Source organism: Trichechus manatus, unplaced genomic scaffold (genome assembly GCF_000243295.1).
Source record: "Trichechus manatus latirostris isolate Lorelei unplaced genomic scaffold, TriManLat1.0 scaffold00070, whole genome shotgun sequence".
Lineage (NCBI taxonomy): Eukaryota > Metazoa > Chordata > Mammalia > Sirenia > Trichechidae > Trichechus > Trichechus manatus.
This window is the reverse complement of record NW_004444006.1, coordinates 7,900,490-7,917,884: the sequence shown is the minus strand read 5'-3', so window position 1 is coordinate 7,917,884 and position 17,395 is coordinate 7,900,490. Positions and strand designations below refer to the sequence as shown.

The window sequence follows — 17,395 nt, the reverse complement described above, 5'->3', positions numbered from 1 at the left end:
TGACCTTTCAGAAGCAGATCGTCTTTGGAAGCCTCTGGATGAGTTCAAACTGTCAAGTGCTTAACCGTTTTTACCACCCAGGGACTCCATATACAAAGCATAGTTTCCCTGACCGTAAGAAACGAGAAGTGTAAAAGGAGGTAGGGAGAGGATTTGTGCTAATGTGAGCAAATGTGTAGATTTGATGGTGGGTACTGGAGGATTAAATGAGATAATGCATGCAAAGCACTTATCATAGTGCCTAGCATGTAGTATGTATTAGAAATGGTATGGTTATTATTGTTATTATTAATGTGACATACTTGCCTGAAAATTTCTTACATTTTAGGCTTTGGCTATACAAAATAAACTAGTACCCTGCTTTATTAATGCTGTAAGTTTGAAACTTTATATATCAAGTTTATATACAACAAAGGTTACTTAAATTTTTTGATTCCTCATCTCTGAAATTCTGGATAATTGTTGGTCCCCTGATTTTGATAAGAAGATAGGGGGAAAAAGTCCACAAAGGTGGTAGGGTGGATATATATACAAAAAATTAATCAAGTTGTATATTTAAGATTAGTCTATTTTATGTACTTTTCTGTATGCAGTTTACACCTCTGGGGAAAAAAAAATATTCACCAAAGCCCCTACCCATATGAAATCGCTGTGGAAAATCAAAAGTTGCTGCTTCCCACTTACGTGAAATATCTTTGTTGTTGTTAGCTGCCATCAAGTCAACCCCCGACTCATGGCGACCCTATGCACAACAGCATTGGACCCTTGTAATCCATAGGGTTTTCATTGGCTGATTTTTCAGAAATAGACCACCAGGCCTTTCTTCCTAGTCTGCCTTAGTTTGGAAGTTCCACTGAAAACTATTCAGCATCACAGCAACATGCAAGCCTCCAATGACAGAAGGATAGTGGCTGTGCTTGAGGTATACTGACCTGGAAAGATCTAGAATAAGAAAATGTATAATAAAAGTTTATTAGTGGTTATGAGGGCCTGGGGAATGGGGATGGGAGTTATTGCTGAAGGGTTACTGAGTTTCTATTTGGGGTGATGAAAAACTTCTGCAAATGGATAGTGGTGATGGTAGGACAACATGGTGAATGTAATTAATATCACTGAATTGTACAGTTAAAAATGGCAAACTTTTTGTTATATATGTTTTACCACAATAAAAAGAGTAACCTGGTGCAGAAGTTAGGAAGGGCCCTGAAGGGTCCAGTTCAAAGCGGAAACTTTATTTGTACTTCAAATCCATAGAATGAGAACAGTGGGCAGATCCAGAATTGTTGGAATACCCTGGATGTCCAGGGAAATCCCTTTACCTCTGATCAAACTTCTCTGTGAGGTAGAGGTCATACCCCTGGACACATTTTCTAATATCCTCTAGTCTTGCCTCAACCTGCAAATTCTTAGCCATTCAATGCTGTAATCCCTCATTTTCACTGCCTATGTCCATTTTCCCACCCCTATATTACTCCTAGTTCCCAATGAGACCTTATGCTCCTATGAAAGTGCTATGAAAAGAACTTGAGATCATCTGAAGTTTGGTGAGCTTCCTAGTTTGGTGTTTCTTAAAGTTTGATTCTCCCAGATTGCTGACACCCTCTGACTCAAGGGAGACTCAAAAAAGAAATACAACTCCTCTGATTAAGAATCAACATTTAAAAAGAAAACGTCTATAATGCCTATTCTCTTCTAAATCATGTTCAAACTCCTTTACCTTGGATTTTATGCTCTTCATAATCTAGCCACACTCCACTTAACTTTTTCGTCATCTCCCTTAAACATACCCTCTAATATGCTAGCAGTGGTTACAAATATCAGAGGGACTGACTACACTTGAAGGAAGGCTAAAAAGGAACATTGACCTTTTATCTACATACTTCTGCATTAAGTTTTTTTACAGTGACAATGTATTACTTGTGCAATTTAAAATAAAATACCTTCTGCCCCAGTCCGGCTTTCCCTACTCTTTCATACCCATCCAAATTTCCCATTCTTCACATTTCTATTCAAAATGTACTTCTGAACCCCCACATTTAAAGTCAATTGATTTTCAAGTAGGGTGCCAAGATAATTCAACAGAGGAACAATAGTTTTTTCAACAAATGGTGCTGGGAGAACTGGATATCCACATACAAAAGAATAACTCTGGACCTCTACGCCACACACCATATACAAAAATTAACTCAAATCAGATCAAAGACCTAAATCTAAGTGCTAAAACTATAAAACTCTTAGAAAACAACATAGGTATAAATCTTCATAACCTTGAATTAGGCAATGATTTCTAGGATATGACATCAAAAGCACAAGCAACAACAGAAGAAAAAAAGATAAACTGAATTTCATCAAAATTAAAAACTTTTGTGCTTTAAAGGACACCATCAAGGAACAGGAGAAAATATTTGCAAACCATATATCTGATATGGGACTTGTATACAGAATACATAAAAAAAACTCTTTAAACTTAACAATAAAAAGACAAATAACCCAATTTAAAAATGGGCAAAGGATTTGAATAGACATTTTGCCAAAGGAGATATACAAATGATAAATAAGCCCATGAAAAAATACTCATCATTAGCCATTAACCAAAACCCGCTGTCGTTCACCCATGCATGTCAGAGTAGAACTGCGCTCCCCAGGGTTTTCAACAGCTGATTTTTTGGAAGTAGAGCGCCAAGTTTTTCTTCCAGTGCACCTCTGGGTGGACTCAAACTTCCAACCTTTCAGTTATAAGCCCAGCACATTAACTTTTGCACCATCCAGGGACTCCTATTAGCCATTAGGGAAATGCAAATCAAAACCACAATGAGACACCCACTAGGATGGCTATAATTAAAAAATAAACAGATAATAACAAGTGTTGGCAAGGTTATGGAGAAATTTGAACTCTCATACGCCGCTGACAGGAATGTAAAATGGTGTAACCTCTTTAGAAAACAATCTGGCAGTTCCTCAAGAGGTTAAACGGTTACCACAGGACCCAACAATTTCACTCCTGGTTATATAGCCAAGAGAAACAAAATATATGCCCATACAAAAACTTGTACACCAATGTTCATAGCAGCAGTATTCACAATAGCTAAAAAGTAGAAACAATCCAAATGTCCATCAACTGATGAATGGATAACTAAAACGTGGTATATACATACGATGGAATATTATGCAGCCATAAAAAGGAATGAAGTACTGATATAAACTACAACATGGATGAACCTCGAAAACATCACGCTAAAAGAAGCCAGTCACAAAAGAACACGTATTGTATGATTCCATTTATATGAAATGTCCAGAATAGGCAAATCTATGGAGATAGAAAGTAGATAATAGTGGTTGCCTAGGGCTATGGGTTTTGGGGGATGTGAGAAGTGACTACTAATGGGTACAGGGTTCCTTTTTGCAGTGACGAAAATGTTCTAAAATTGATTGTGGTTGCACAAGTTATGAACATACAAAAAACTATTGTATACTTTAAATGGATATATTGTATTAATATGTGAATTATATGTTAATAAAGCTATAAAAAATGTACTTCTTCCATGAAGCTTTCCCTTAGTAATCCAGTCCACATTAATCCACATTCTCTCAACTCCTGCAGCTCTTAAAAACTGTACTGTACAATTTAATACTCAGTTAAATGGCCTAATAATGTTTATTATTATTTTATGCAAATTAGACTTGGCTTGCCAGCCAGATTGTAATTTCTTGAGAAGAATGAATAAATTTTATGTTTTTAAAATATCTCTAAACCACCTAACATATACCTGGGCACATAGTATTCAGTAAATACCTGGTGGCTGTGAAGAATAGACCAAATGTGGTTGTGCTTGTTTTCACACATGTGCTGAACACACATAGAGGTTGGGGGGAATTAATATGATCTTAGATAGTGAGGTGAGAGAATGACACTATGTAATTCTGCAGAATACAAGATTTATTTAAGGGAAAAACAACATGTTTTGGACACTTTTGTTTTCCCCTCCTTCAGCCCCCTGCTGCTTAATCATATCACATGGCCAACCATATCCTGGTCTCTGAGGTCCTAAAGGAGTCATTGGGGTCCTATGTAGACACTCAGCTGTCTGGTGTCACTATTCCCCCATAGATTCCTCCTCTTCCTCCTCTGTCCAGCTCAGATCATCATCTGAATCCTCAGATTCTTCCTTATCCATTTCTAACCCAACCCCAGCCCTAGCCTTCTCAGCTAGAGAATTGGGGTACTCCAGCTGGGCCCAGGATCCTGGGTCAGCTTTGACCAGGGAGATTTCAACCCGAGATGGCATCAAGGAGACAGAGCTCTGCTCCACGTTTATGACCTGAGGAGGAGGGAAAGATAGAGGGACACAGAAGAGAGAATGAGGGAATCAAAGGAATTGGGGGGGGGGGTGATGAATGAGACAGGGAAAAAGGTCAGAAGAAAGAAAAATGTAAAGAGGAAAAAATACCAATGGAGGAGTAAGACAATATAGTAAGGGAGACAGAGACACACAGAGAGAGAAAGAAAATATCAAAGCAAATGAAGAGAAAACCTCCACTTTCCCACTACAACTCCTTCCCTCAAGACATCCTCAATTCGTTCCAGTCCAACCCTTCTTTTCACCCCATCTGCCTCCCCTTCTTGTGCCCACTTAACTTCACTTACCCCCCAGAGCTTCATCTGTGCTTGGAACATACGATTATCATCAAAGACAATGTGGACATGAAGCTGAAAGAAAAGAATTACAGGGGTAGTAACAACCCCAGAAGGTCAGAACAAGTCATTATGGCAAAGAACCAGGCCAGAGGTGTGATCCCTACATCCAAGGGTTATCCAAACAACCCTGCCCTGATAGCGTTACCATCCTCTCAGGGAACCATGGAGCCTGTAGGTTAAGTACACACAGTAACTCTGCCTGTAAGATTGTAACAACACCCAATTCACTAGCCTCCCATCCAGCATCAGATGATTCCTCACCTCCGTTTGACTGGCCTTTACCCAGTTGAGTGCAGGCAGTGGAATCCGGCCATATACAGTCACCACTACTAAGGAATCTGTCTGGTGCCAATCATGGCGGCAAGATGCTGGTAGCTAAAGATAAGATGTGAAATGAGGATGGTTAAGAATGAACTCTTAACCCAAGGCGAGTCCTCATGGTATGGGTGGAGAGGAGACAGTAAGCCTCAGAAGATTAATACTCCATCATATTGCAAAGCTTCTGGGCTGTTGAGGGATAGGGAGCAGAATCTTATTCGGTCCATACAAAGAGGACAAGGTAGAAAGCTTGGCCATGAGGTACAGGGAGGAGAGGTTATCCCTACGATTGGGTTCTAATCAAGAGTTCAGGCAAGTTGGGGCTTACCTGCTTCCCCCAGTCATGTCTACCAACTCTGCATCCTGGCTGTGCCAGGAATGCCCCAAAATCCAGGGTCTGGATGCCACAACAGCTCCAAGACTTCATCCTGAGGTAGGAAGATTATTCAATTGAATCTTCCTTTCTCCCCACAAACCCCAACTCCCGTGTTATGACCAATATTGGTTGGGAGAAACCTTACAGCCTACCCAGTCCCCTCCCTCACCCCTCATGGAACCGAGGTGCTCCTGGGTGGTAGGTACATGGAGTAGCATCACTCTCAGGGCCTTGGTAAACCTAAGAAGGATAAGGGAGAATCAGAAAATGAATCGGGTCATTCTAAGGTGTACCTCACTCAGTCTCATATCTATACCCAGTCATCCCTCAGGTGTAGCACTTTTCAGTCACATGCTTGAGCCCCCAAAACTCTCACTCACAGCATCACATCCTGGGTTCTGGCAGCTGGAACTAGTCCGGAACAGACTACTGTCAAGTCCTGGGCAAGGGAAAGTAAGTCAAGAACCTATCCATCCCCCTACCCAATGGCCACATCCACTAAACTCCAGTCTACAAGGACTGTCCTACTAAGGGCCCACCTACCTGCCCCAGGTTCCTGGTCTAGTTCCTTCTGTTCCAATGCCATTTCCAGGGCTTGGGATATATTTAGCAGCAGCAGCTTCAGAGGCAACTCTGACCTAGGAGTTGTGGTTGGGGTGATTTAGTCTTGTCCCATTAACCATGACCACCAGCTCCAAGACTCCCACCAGTTCTAATGGAGTCAAAGAAGTATGGTGAAAGTGCGGCAGGACTGGAGGTACTGGGCAGCAACCTCATTGCCAATTTCCATCTCTGTGGACATCCCAAATTCCTGAACCCTGGGGAAATCCCCAGGGCTTCTCTTGCCCATCCACTCAGTTGCTCTAAATCTAACCACATTGCTCTTCAGAACCACGTCATTTCCTCTTTCTTTCCAGCCCTTTAGACCCTAGTAGTTAACAATCTCAGATTTTTTACCTCTACTTTCACCTCTGTTCATCCTCTCCTTCCTTTATAATTTAATTGTAGACTCTATTTGATCTTCTTCTGTTGCTCATACTATGCTCACAAAATTATTCTCCTCTGCAGCCTCCTGGCTGCCAATACCATGTGCTTTTCTTGATGCAAGACTTATCTTAAAGCTCTTTTTTTAAAAAAATTACATCATTGTCAACAACCCCTCTTGTGTTACATACTGAGTATGTATTTGTGAGGGACTATCTAATCCATTGACTCATCTATCCAATCACCACCCCAAACCACCCTAGAGCAAAGGAAATTATTTCTGGACACAAATTTTCCCTAAGGCACAGAATATACACCATCCTGGCCCTCCTCACATCTCTGGTTCCTAGTTCCCAAATCTCAATGACTCTTTAATCACTCCTAGGATGCATAAATATAGGAAAAACCCGGGAACCTCCTCTTTACTTGGGCCTCTCCTGGCGCAAAGTCTCTGCTGACTTTGGACTCGTATTCAGAGGTTTTTGCTCCTGAAGTGAACTGCTTGCGGCAGGGCCCTCAGGTTGTGGGGCCTCAGGGAGCTTCTCAGCACAATGTGGTCCCATAGTACAGCCCTAGTATAGATAAGGAGATAAGGATTAGGGATAGAATCCTTCTATCAGGGGAAGAATCCAAGGAAGAAAAAGATTTACCTTGATGCTTAAGAATTCAGAGAAATCTACAGTTCGCTTCCGGCAGCAGGACCAACCCTAATAATAAGAGACCCATCTCAGCTTAGATTCCTGGGTATATTTCCTTTGGGAAATGATCTTGCTATCCCCCCATCAGCTACTCCTCACCTTAAGTGTATCATGAAAGATTGGGACACCAGGGTGATGGCAACAGGAATCTGGACACCAGTTGAGGGGAGGATCAAGGAAGGAAAGATAACTGTATCGAGTATCATTATCTCACCTCTTCCCCAGGTTTATATCCTTGTGGTTTCTTTCCACATAATGTGAAAGTATCGGTGAAGGCTGAAGATCATCCAGACCAAACTAAGGCGGGTACACCAAGTTTCTTTCCCTGCTCCTTTACCATGCTACCCTACAACTGACCACCCAACACCCACAGAACCCCTAGCAAGGTCAGGATTACTCACCAGAAAGGTTGGTATTGGGGTCAAAGCGTTGCCCACAGCCTTTGTTATGGCAGAGTAGAGACATAGAGGCGTTGGTATAACTACAGAAAGGGTATTTCAAGGAGTCTGGCTGCTGAGTGGGTAACACCTCTTAGTCTGGAGGTTTTTAGCTGCCTAGAAGGGCCAGCTGTTTCTATCTTTAGTTCAGTAGGCGTATACCTCCTAACATGGGCAAGGGAACTTCAATTGGTCTTCCCAGGCAACAAGGAAGAGCTCAGGAGCATTTTAGCTCTGAGGCTCAGGAAAAAAGGATCAGGCCGGAGTAGGGCTTAGAACATGTGTGAGGTCAGCTAACCACTATTCAGCTTTAGATTCACCATGCCAATCCCAAGCCACTGACATATTAGCAGCTGCTCAGAATATACCAACTTTGGGATACACCCCAGCTCAATGAGGATACCCCAATTCCTCCAGCCCATTTTCTTCCCCTCTTTCAAAGCAGCAGCTTTGCTCCTATTCTCATTACTTCTGTGTAGTCCCAATAACACTGATCCTTGTCAACCATTTCAGTTACAGTATGCATCTAACCCCACCTTCTCCCCAGAAGGATGACTAATACCTTAATCAAAATCTCAATAAGGATTACCCTTATAAAGCATAGTACTCATCTCCTAAGACAGAATTACCCTCCACCCTCCCTTCCCCTTCAAAAATAGCACAGGAAATTAAAAGGCTTAAAATGTATTTTAATAAGTTGATGCTGCATTACTGCTCCATTTATCAGGAAAACTCCAAATTTAATGTATCAGGGACAAATCAAACATGATACACCAATAAAAAATGCACAGCATAACTACCTAAGACAGGCAAGGCTAAGAGCTACTGTCAGACCTTCAACATACAGCAACCCTGTTCCCAACACTGTACTAGGCCTATCAAGAAAAGCTGTGAATAGCAACATCATAGACACAAAAGGGCAATTTCTGGGTTGTCCTCACCCAAGAAAAAGATGAAGGCAAGTTAACACAAGATTTTTTTAAAAGATAGACTAAAATGAAAATCTATAAGAGAAAATGTCTCCTTTAGGACATGAAGGGGTAATATATGGGATATAACAGAACCGTAGGCATGTTGTCTGTGACCTCTGTGGACATTTGCCTAAATTCTGATCTGGGAGTGAATGCAGCAATGGGGCTAAGGTCATTGGGGGATGTTTGGTTTTTGTGGTATATGTGGCATTGTCTCTGGGGTTGAAGTTGTTCAGGATGAGAAAGCAAAGAAAACAGGATGGACAAAGAATGGAATGATCAAGATTAATGGGGCTCTAACTGGATCCATTTTTGCCATGGTTCCCCCCAGGCCCTCAACATTCATTGTATTTGAGATTTCAGGAATGCACCACATGGAATTGATTTGTTAAATAATATACCACACAGAACTGATGTGTTAAATACCACCCCTCCCTTGCCCTCTGCCTCCAGCATACTCCCTAGAGTAGTACAGGCAGGGAAGACTCAACTATTGGGAGGAATCCCTAACACTCTTCCAGAGTAGAATTCTGGCTAGTCCAAAAAGGGTCCTTCTTTTACGGGTTTTGGGAAACTAGACAGCAAATTTATTAGTATCGGCGACGCTTGTTTGGAGCGAATTCAGCTCCAGGAGCTGCACGATTGAATGCAGGAGGGGTTCCACCAATTGCCCCAATTCCTTCCATTGTAGCAGCTTGGCCAAAACGCTCAGTTGTTGGTGGGGTCTTAAAGAGAAAAAAGAGCAATGTTACAATAGAACCCTTGTCCTAAGCTTCACACCCACCTGTACTCCCTCCCCTGGAGGCCAGTAAAAGCTAACTGGGAAGGAACTTTCCACCCAACTATTCAATAAGGCTCCTGATGCTAGGGGTGACCAAGCCTGTTTAGAACAAATCTAGTGGATACCCTTGAAAAGAAGATTGCCTGAATTAGAACCCATCCTACCTTTACATCCCCATTTCTCACTATTAGGCAATATTATGTACTAAATTCCTAGGTTGGATAAATTCTTGAAACACACACACCCCTGAACTGTACATGCAGAAATGGTTGAACTGGTGTGTGTTCTGCTGTGTATATTCTCAACAAAAACTAAAACAAATTACAAAAAAAAAAAAGATGCCGAAGTCGATTCTGACTCATGGCAACCCCACGAATTGTACATATAGAAATGGTTGAACTGGTGTATGTTCTGCTGTGTATATTCTCAACAACAAAAAATAAAACAAATTACCAAAAAAAAAAAGTTGCCAAGTCGATTGATTCATGTTGACCCCATGTGTTTCAGAGTAGAACTGTACTCCATAGGGTTTTCATGGCTGTGACCTTTTGGAAGATGCCTCTGGGTAGGTTCGAATCGCCAGCCTTTCAATTAGTAGCTGAGTACATTAACCATTTGTGCCACCCAGGGACTCGGGCTAAATTCTAGCCAAGTCCTTTTTCCTAAGTTAGGTTATCTGGACAAGGGCAGGCCATCACTCTTCAGCAATCTAAGCATTAAAAAAAAAAAAAATGCCGTCCAGTCAATTCTGACTCATAGCAACCCTACAGGACAGTGCAGAACTGCCTCTTAAGAGTTTCCAAGGCTATAAATCTTTATGGAAGCAGACTACCACATCTTTCTCTCGAGGAGCGGCTGGAGGGTTCAAACTGCTGATCTTCTGGCTAGCAGCTGAGCACTTAACCACTGTGCCACTAGGGCTCCCAGTTTTAATCCAAGCATTGTAACACTAGAATCAAAACCACCTCAGGATTTTATGAGCCATAAAGCCTTTGGATTCACATCTATTTTATGTGATAACATCTACAGTAGACTTTACTGTCTTCCTTTCAAAAAATAATCTGCACATCAGGGTAGCAGCTAAACAAGTCAATCAGACTGGCCAGGCAGACGGGAGTCATTTGCTTAACTCCTAGACAAAGTATAGCTTGAGCCTGGGTTTGCTCAAGATTAAAAAATAAAGTTCTTGAGACTACATTTAATGGATACCAGTAATCCTAAAGATTGTTATCTGTAGCAAAATCAAGGTAGCTCCAGGGGCTGTGAAGGCAAAGCCCTTTCCTCTCCTACTACCAGTTACTGTAATGCCCTACAGTTTATTACCAATCCTAAGGTTCCATCTGGCATCATAGTGGCAGGTCCTGGAGGCGCTGGGGTACCAGCTGGCACAGGAGCAGGGGGCATGGCACCTCTGTTGTTTATGCCCATAGCACCTAAAGCAGAGTATTGTAATCAGTACAGGGCTTGGAGATTGTTAAGTCTCTTTCTATGCCACCAAAGGAAACAATTCAGTGAGACTTCTGCACTAAGACATGTCACTCCCCAAAAATGATACTCCCAGAAATGTCAGTCCTTTAAATCTGGACTAGGTTGGAGAAGCTATATAGCTCACCAGAGACCAGACAAAAAAGGAAATGATAGTCTTTAACCTCCTAAGTCCTTACCTCCCATAGCCATCTGGCCCATCCGTATCTCCTGCTCTCTCTGAAAAACAAAAAATATTCAAGACAATCCATGACAGTAGTGCACTCTACCACAGTCCATTGAGGACCACACACTAAGGGGAGTAGATGGAATGGTAAGAATAGTGGGACCAAGCTGAGAAACACCAACAGCTCCTTGCTAGTTATGGAGTAAGTTCAAAGTTGCAGAGATACTAGGACACCAGTCTCCTACTACAAACAGGAGAGGAGAAAGAGGGAGGGAGAGTTGATTTCTCCTAGGTCTCCAACCTGTGCAACAACTGTAAGGACAGTAGAAGACTAGTCAAGGAGGCCACAGGATTTGATATATCTCATCCTACAGTCACTAAGTCTAAACAGCACAGTGGCCCCAGTTTTTCGTCCTGAATTGCCTATGAGGCTACATGAGCTCCCCTTCAAACCTTACCTCTCCCTCCTATGAATTCTTCTTTCTAAAAGGAATTTCATAACGTGGAAAAATTGGTCAGAGCCTGATGTATTTTGTAGTCCTTAGTGGACAATTCATGGTGGTTTTGCCAAGTCATGAATGGCCTGATACATGATGGGCACAAGGGAGATATACCGCATCAGGGAAAGTTCCCTTGAATCCTTCCTGCTGTCGCCGCATCATTTCTTCCTGTTGCCGCCGCATCTCTTCCTCACGGCGCCTGCGCTCCTCCTCCTGCCTATAGAAAGTCATCAAGACATTTAAGACCAGAGTCACCAAGGTATTTAAAGAACAGGCACTCCAGAACTTAAGCAGGCTATCTTAATTAAGGACTCTGCCAAGAAGATCAAGAGCCTACTGAAAACTATCATAGCTCCCCAGGAAACTCACTGTTAAATGTGCCCAGCCCTAACGGAACCCATATGTGTTCTCTTCTCCCAAAGGGGCCTCATGAGACCAGCACTCAGCTGCTTCCTCTGTAGTGCAGCCCCAGGTAATTCCTAGAGCCATGGGCAGCTAGAAAATCTCTCCATCCAAAGGGATAACCTGAGAAGAAGTCCGGAAATATTTGCCAACATATTTCAAATGCACCAGGTAGCGTGGTGGTAGGAAGCAGAACTGAGGTATTTCTTTTTAGAGTTGTCAGGAAAACAGGGTTCAAGAAAGTTACCTGAGCTCCAGTTGCTTTCGTTTTTGCACCTCTTGGTTGTGCAGCTCTTCCATCCGCCGAAGTTCTTCTTGGCGCCTCATCAAATCTAGAAAAACAACAAAATGATTCAGAGTATTCTTCACTCTCCTCACATAGACCCAATAATTTTCTAAAAATAAAGATCCAGAAAGCAAAGGGAATATAATCCCTGAGTGGCTGTCCGAGGTATCCAGATTCCAAAAATAAAGTCAAACCTATATTTCCTTCTCCACAGAATCCAGTATTCTCTGTCACATCTCCAAGCTCATTTGCCTACCAAGATCAACAAAATATTTCAGAGAATAAAAGTAGAGATTTAGGCCTTTCTCTACTGATTAATATAAATAACCCCCTAAAAACTGTCATTTTGTTCTTCTAGTTTTAAGACTTTATAGGCTTATACTCACCCTGCCTCATTAGCATGACCTGGTGCTCATGGCGAGCAGCCTCCATCTCCATCTCCAGCTTCTCCCGAGCTTCCTTAATGTTGCGGTCCACTTGGTCCTGCTGTTGCTTCTCCATCTCAATGAGTGCCTTCCAGCGCATGGCATACTCATACTCAAAAGAGCCAGGCTGTGCAAACCTGGGTGGCTGCTCTCGCTCCCTACAGACAAGGGTCCTGGGTCACTAACTCTGTCTAAGATTCCCCCCAACTAAGCATTGCATTCTATCTGACGGCCAAGATAATGGCTGTTAGCAAACACATACATCAAAGACCTGCCCCTTTTACACATCCTTTACAAACTTCCTTAGGATTAGGCAAACACATAACAGAGAATCTGTTAGGAACACATACTTGTGAAATTGCTGGTTCTTTATAACCAGCTTCTCTGGAAGTCCCTCTTCATCATCTAACTGGTCCATGGGCTCCACAGTCACAGGCCGAGGAAATCTGGGAGAAAGAAGGAAGCTCAAGGTTAATCAAATCATACCCTACTAGGCTTCTCTCTCTACATCTGCCACTAACTAGCATGAACTAGTTAAGGGGTCAGGGCTGGACAATTTAACATACTTCTGAAAAGGTTCTTATATCTAGCCCATAGAACCAAGCCCTTTTAATGGCATTACGGAGAATCTGTGGTTGACCGAATGGAATCAAGGCTTCAGATCTCTAAATACAGCTTCAAAAAGATGAAAGTAAGTGCAGTCTAAATATCTGCTATCTGCAGAACTCCAGAAAATGATTTGGGGAAAATACTAAGATGTAACATGCATAAAGCAACTTTGCAGAGTACTAAAATTTCTCAAAGTGGAGATCCAACACTGATTATAAATGACAGCCTACTGAAAGACTGAACAGGTTTATTTCTTAATCCTCATATCATTTCCATTAAGATTACATTGAAAATCCTTTTTTCCCTAATTTAAAATAGAGGATTACTTTAGAAATGTACTAGAAAACTGAGTATCATCAAAAGTCTTTAAATGCCTGGTTACTGAAACTTCTACCTCCCCTCCCCCCAAAAAAGTCTTTAAATGAACAGAGGAACATAGTTCCTAGAGGCTAACTCCCCAGACAACAGCAAGGAAGTAGCAACCTAAGGTCTATTTCTGAAAATAATCCCTCACTTACGTGGTTAGCAGGAAGGAGCCTTCACTGCATCTGTCCAGAGCTTTCCGAGCAGCTGGCTTCCCTGAGAATTCAACAATGCCTTTTCCTGAGGGCCTTCCTCGATCATCCACAATGACCACAGCCCTCTCTACTTGGCCAAACACAGAAAAGGCCTCCTCCAGCAGTTCATTGGACACATACTGAGGAAGGTTTCGGACCGTAAGAGACGCACTATGGCAGGCAAAGCGCACACGCAGCTGCTTTCCACGGAGTGGCATGTTGTCCAGCTCCACTTTGGCAATCTCTGCTAGAGTTCGTGTTTCCTGGTGAGCAGAAGAAAGTTACAATAACTCAGTTTGACAAAAACCATCGATGCATTCACCAACAATCTAAAGTAGCATAGCTCAATAATGAAATGTCTCCAAAAAACCCTTGGTAACAAGCATATAAAGAAACATGGGTAGAACTGGAAGAATAGAATCATCTAGTACAGACTAACTCTTTGATTACAGTATAACTGCTCCGGTAGCTCGTCAATAAATCAAATAAACCAAATAAATGGAAATTCTAGAAGTTAACGCCACTTACCTAGTCAGTTTCTTGTTTTCTCAAGAGATAGCAGACTATTCAGAAAACAAACACCACCCTAATATTTACCCCTATAATACAGTACCCAGAATATTTTAATCTTAGCTAGCTACACACAAGTTTAACCAGAATCACTTATGCACTCCAAGAAGCTTCTTTAGAACCACAGACCTTGAAGGGACCTTCTTGAATCTGAACCCCAGAGAAACTGACTTGCCTACAGTAATTAAGAGCTAGGCTGCTAACCAAAGGTCAGCAGCTCGAATCCACCAGCTGCTCCTTGGAAACCCTATTGGGCAGTTCTACTCTGTCCTATAGAGTAGCTATGAGTCAGAATCAACTCAATGGCAGCGGGTTTGGTTTGGTTTGAGTTATACAGTCTCATGAGTTTAGTGGCAGATCCGGAATGAAAACTAGTTCTGACTACCCCATCTAGTGATCATTTTGTTTCTCATTATTTACGAAAATAGATAATGCCTAGAAATGGTTTCCTCTGTACACTTAAAATCTTTTCCTAAATCAAATGAAATTTCAAAATTAAGACCTAACATACTAAAATATTTTCGTCGGGGGTGGAGAGTATCTAGGGGGAAGACACAGATGAAAGAAGACTAGCCATAAGTTGAAACTGCTGCAGCTGGGCAATGGGTATGTGCAGGTTTATTATACTATTCTGTTTATTTCTGTATGTTCAAATTTTTCCAATTAAAAGAAAGAGTTCCAAGGAGCATACTTTAGCCCTGGTATCTTGGGCAAATAAATCTATTTTGTACTTAAAACAAAACAAAACAAAAACCCATGAGGAAAAATAAGTAAAAATAAAATCTGTATTTCTGGTCCTGTTTCATCAACTACAAGCTTTTGGCAAGCAGACCACCTCAGAATTATTCCCCCTGCCTAGTTTTCCATATATATCCATATATATCACTCCCAGCTTCCCCATATGTCCCAAAGCCCACAGTTGCTCACCAAGCGGATAAAGCCAAAGCCCTTATCCTTATGAATGAAGACCTCGCCTGCCTTCCCATATTTCTCAAATAGTTTCCTCATTTCCTCCTCAGTGATGTCAGGAGGAAGATTGCCCACAAAGAGACGGCTACGTTGGGTGAAGGTCTTCTCTCCTGGTTTCCTAAAATTCTTCAGGTCGATAGTCAAGCCTTCATCTGAGGGAAGACACAGTCACTCAAAAGATTGAGGAGACAGTTTTGGTACATATACTTCACCACAAATAATAATAATAAAAAAAAAGACCGAGGAAAGAATTACAGTCACATTCTCAAAGAGCAATAACTACTGCTAGATTAGGAAATACAATTGCTATAGAAAAGGCAACACCATTTCCAAATGCAACCTATCCACTAACCACTTATCAGTAAATTGCACCTTAGACTGTGAAAGCAGTATGCAGAGACCTGGGAGGACTTCTCAACAGCTCTACTATGGGCCAGAGTGAGAAAGACAATACAGAAGTTATTGGCCAAAGAGAAGACTAAGGAAGTCAAGAAGCCCTATATCACAAAGGATCAGATTTTTTACTCCATTTTCCCAATCTTTATTCATAACTAGAACAGTTCCCATTCTTTCACATTTGGGGAAACAGAATAAAAAGGAATGAGTTAGCAAATAACATTCTTTAGGAATCTCTGGAAATAAAGAGGGCTGAGGTTGGCTCTAGTCTTAGTTACAGGCACACAACAGATACTCAGACTTTACAGAATGAACAAAAATGCACATTTAAAAATGGGCTGGCACAGGCCCCAGGTTGAAAGTATAATACTTAGTACCAGACTTCTCTATTAAGTCTTAAAGACTTGTTCTATAGTCTCTTTAACTACTAATCCTCTGATGTCTACCTCTAAGGACAAGTTCTAAGGTAAAATGGGTAGACATCTGTTTAGAATGTGCCACCACAGCCAAGCAACCTGTACTCAACTACTGTCCTACAACATAACTGCTTCTTGGTTTCAGGGAATTGGCCTTTTTCCATCATAAAGATATTAAGAGGTAAATAGGGAAAAGAAGAACAAGGGTATATCATAAAAGCCTATCTCCTTATAATCCCAAAAGGCTAATCTAAAAACCAAAGAACCATTCCCAAGAGGAAACCTATTTCTACCCCATTACCTAGCATCTACTCACTTTGGCTGCTGGCCTGTTGCCCATTTGCAGGTACTGGCGGGGGTAGTGGCTGCGGCTGCTGTTGCTGCTGCTGGTGGTGCTGCTGGTGGTGATGCTGATGATGCTTCCTTGGAGTATGGTTTTGTTTCTCCAGGTTAAAGGTTTTATTGCTCTGCATTTTTGTACCCTAAAAAAGAAAAAGCAGACTGTCAAATACATTCAGTGCTAAGAATGCACTAAGAATCATCTCCCTGATTATTTACCATGTCATCTATCATTTTTAGTACTCCGGCTATTGCCAGACCCAAACAACTGGTTATTTGGAACAAGTATGGAAAGAGTACAATTCAAAAAAATCTTTAAAACCACCAAGCATTAGCAGGTATGCTATACAGAGAAACCAGACAAGTACTGGATGAGAACAGCTTGAACAAGAATGACTTAAGGAAACTTCCAGTTCAATAATTCTATACATTAATAGGAAACCACTTTCCCAAGAAAATCTACCCCCTAAAAAATAGCCTATCACATCACATATTAAAAAAGGGGTCCTGGTGGCAGGGTTAAGTGCTCGGCTGCTAACCAAAAGGTTGGCAGTTTGAATCCACCAAGTGGCTCCACAGGAGAAAGACCTGGTGATATGCTTCTATAAAAATTTCAGCCAAGAAAAAATAAAGGGGCAGTTCTATTCTGTCACATATTAAAGAACATTATAAAGATAATGATTGAAATGGTTTAATACCAATACAAAAGAAATACACAGTAAATGGAATAGACTGGACAGTTCAGAAATAGACTAGTTATTACAAGGGTAAGGAGTAATAAGTCTTGTTCTCTGGTACAGTTCTAGCCCATAGGAGATACTGTGGAATGAAGAGTGGGAAAAGTATGGGCTGTGGGGTTAGACATACTTAGGTTTGAATCATGGTCCCGGTACACACTAGCTATGTACTACTTAGTGAAGTTCTTCTGCTTTTCTTGTTCAGCTGTTATAAAGGGGATGATAAAAATATCTACCTCTCACTGAACTGTGCATGTAGAAATTTTTGAAATGGTGT

The 17,395-nt window shown here is 41.5% G+C and overlaps 2 protein-coding genes across 3 annotated transcripts in view; both read right to left on the bottom strand.

Moving 5' to 3' along the window:
- Positions 1–3,286: 3,286 nt before the first annotated feature.
- ITGB1BP2 (integrin subunit beta 1 binding protein 2) lies at positions 3,287–7,804 on the bottom strand. Its single transcript, XM_004380137.3, has 11 exons — positions 7,474–7,804; positions 7,172–7,221; positions 7,025–7,081; positions 6,801–6,946; positions 5,934–6,028; positions 5,771–5,829; positions 5,560–5,630; positions 5,343–5,442; positions 4,958–5,071; positions 4,646–4,708; positions 3,287–4,319 (listed from the first exon to the last, which is right to left on the bottom strand). Exons 1-11 carry the CDS (start codon positions 7,535–7,537, stop codon positions 4,095–4,097), a joined length of 1,044 nt encoding a protein of 347 aa, XP_004380194.1. The 5' UTR covers positions 7,538–7,804; the 3' UTR covers positions 3,287–4,094.
- A 391-nt stretch (positions 7,805–8,195) lies between these two features.
- The window catches only part of NONO (non-POU domain containing octamer binding), a 16,772-nt gene continuing 7,572 nt past the window's right edge, over positions 8,196–17,395 (bottom strand). For both annotated transcript variants that reach the window (XM_023734675.1, XM_023734676.1), the window contains 10 exons: positions 16,359–16,524; positions 15,189–15,382; positions 13,653–13,954; positions 12,876–12,971; positions 12,487–12,683; positions 12,062–12,146; positions 11,527–11,629; positions 10,926–10,965; positions 10,585–10,694; positions 8,196–9,205 (listed from right to left, as the gene is read on the bottom strand). In XM_023734675.1, coding sequence (XP_023590443.1) covers positions 9,071–9,205; positions 10,585–10,694; positions 10,926–10,965; positions 11,527–11,629; positions 12,062–12,146; positions 12,487–12,683; positions 12,876–12,971; positions 13,653–13,954; positions 15,189–15,382; positions 16,359–16,515 — 1,419 coding nt within the window. In that variant the 5' untranslated portion in view covers positions 16,516–16,524 and the 3' untranslated portion in view covers positions 8,196–9,070. The remainder of the gene's footprint in view (positions 9,206–10,584; positions 10,695–10,925; positions 10,966–11,526; positions 11,630–12,061; positions 12,147–12,486; positions 12,684–12,875; positions 12,972–13,652; positions 13,955–15,188; positions 15,383–16,358; positions 16,525–17,395) is intronic.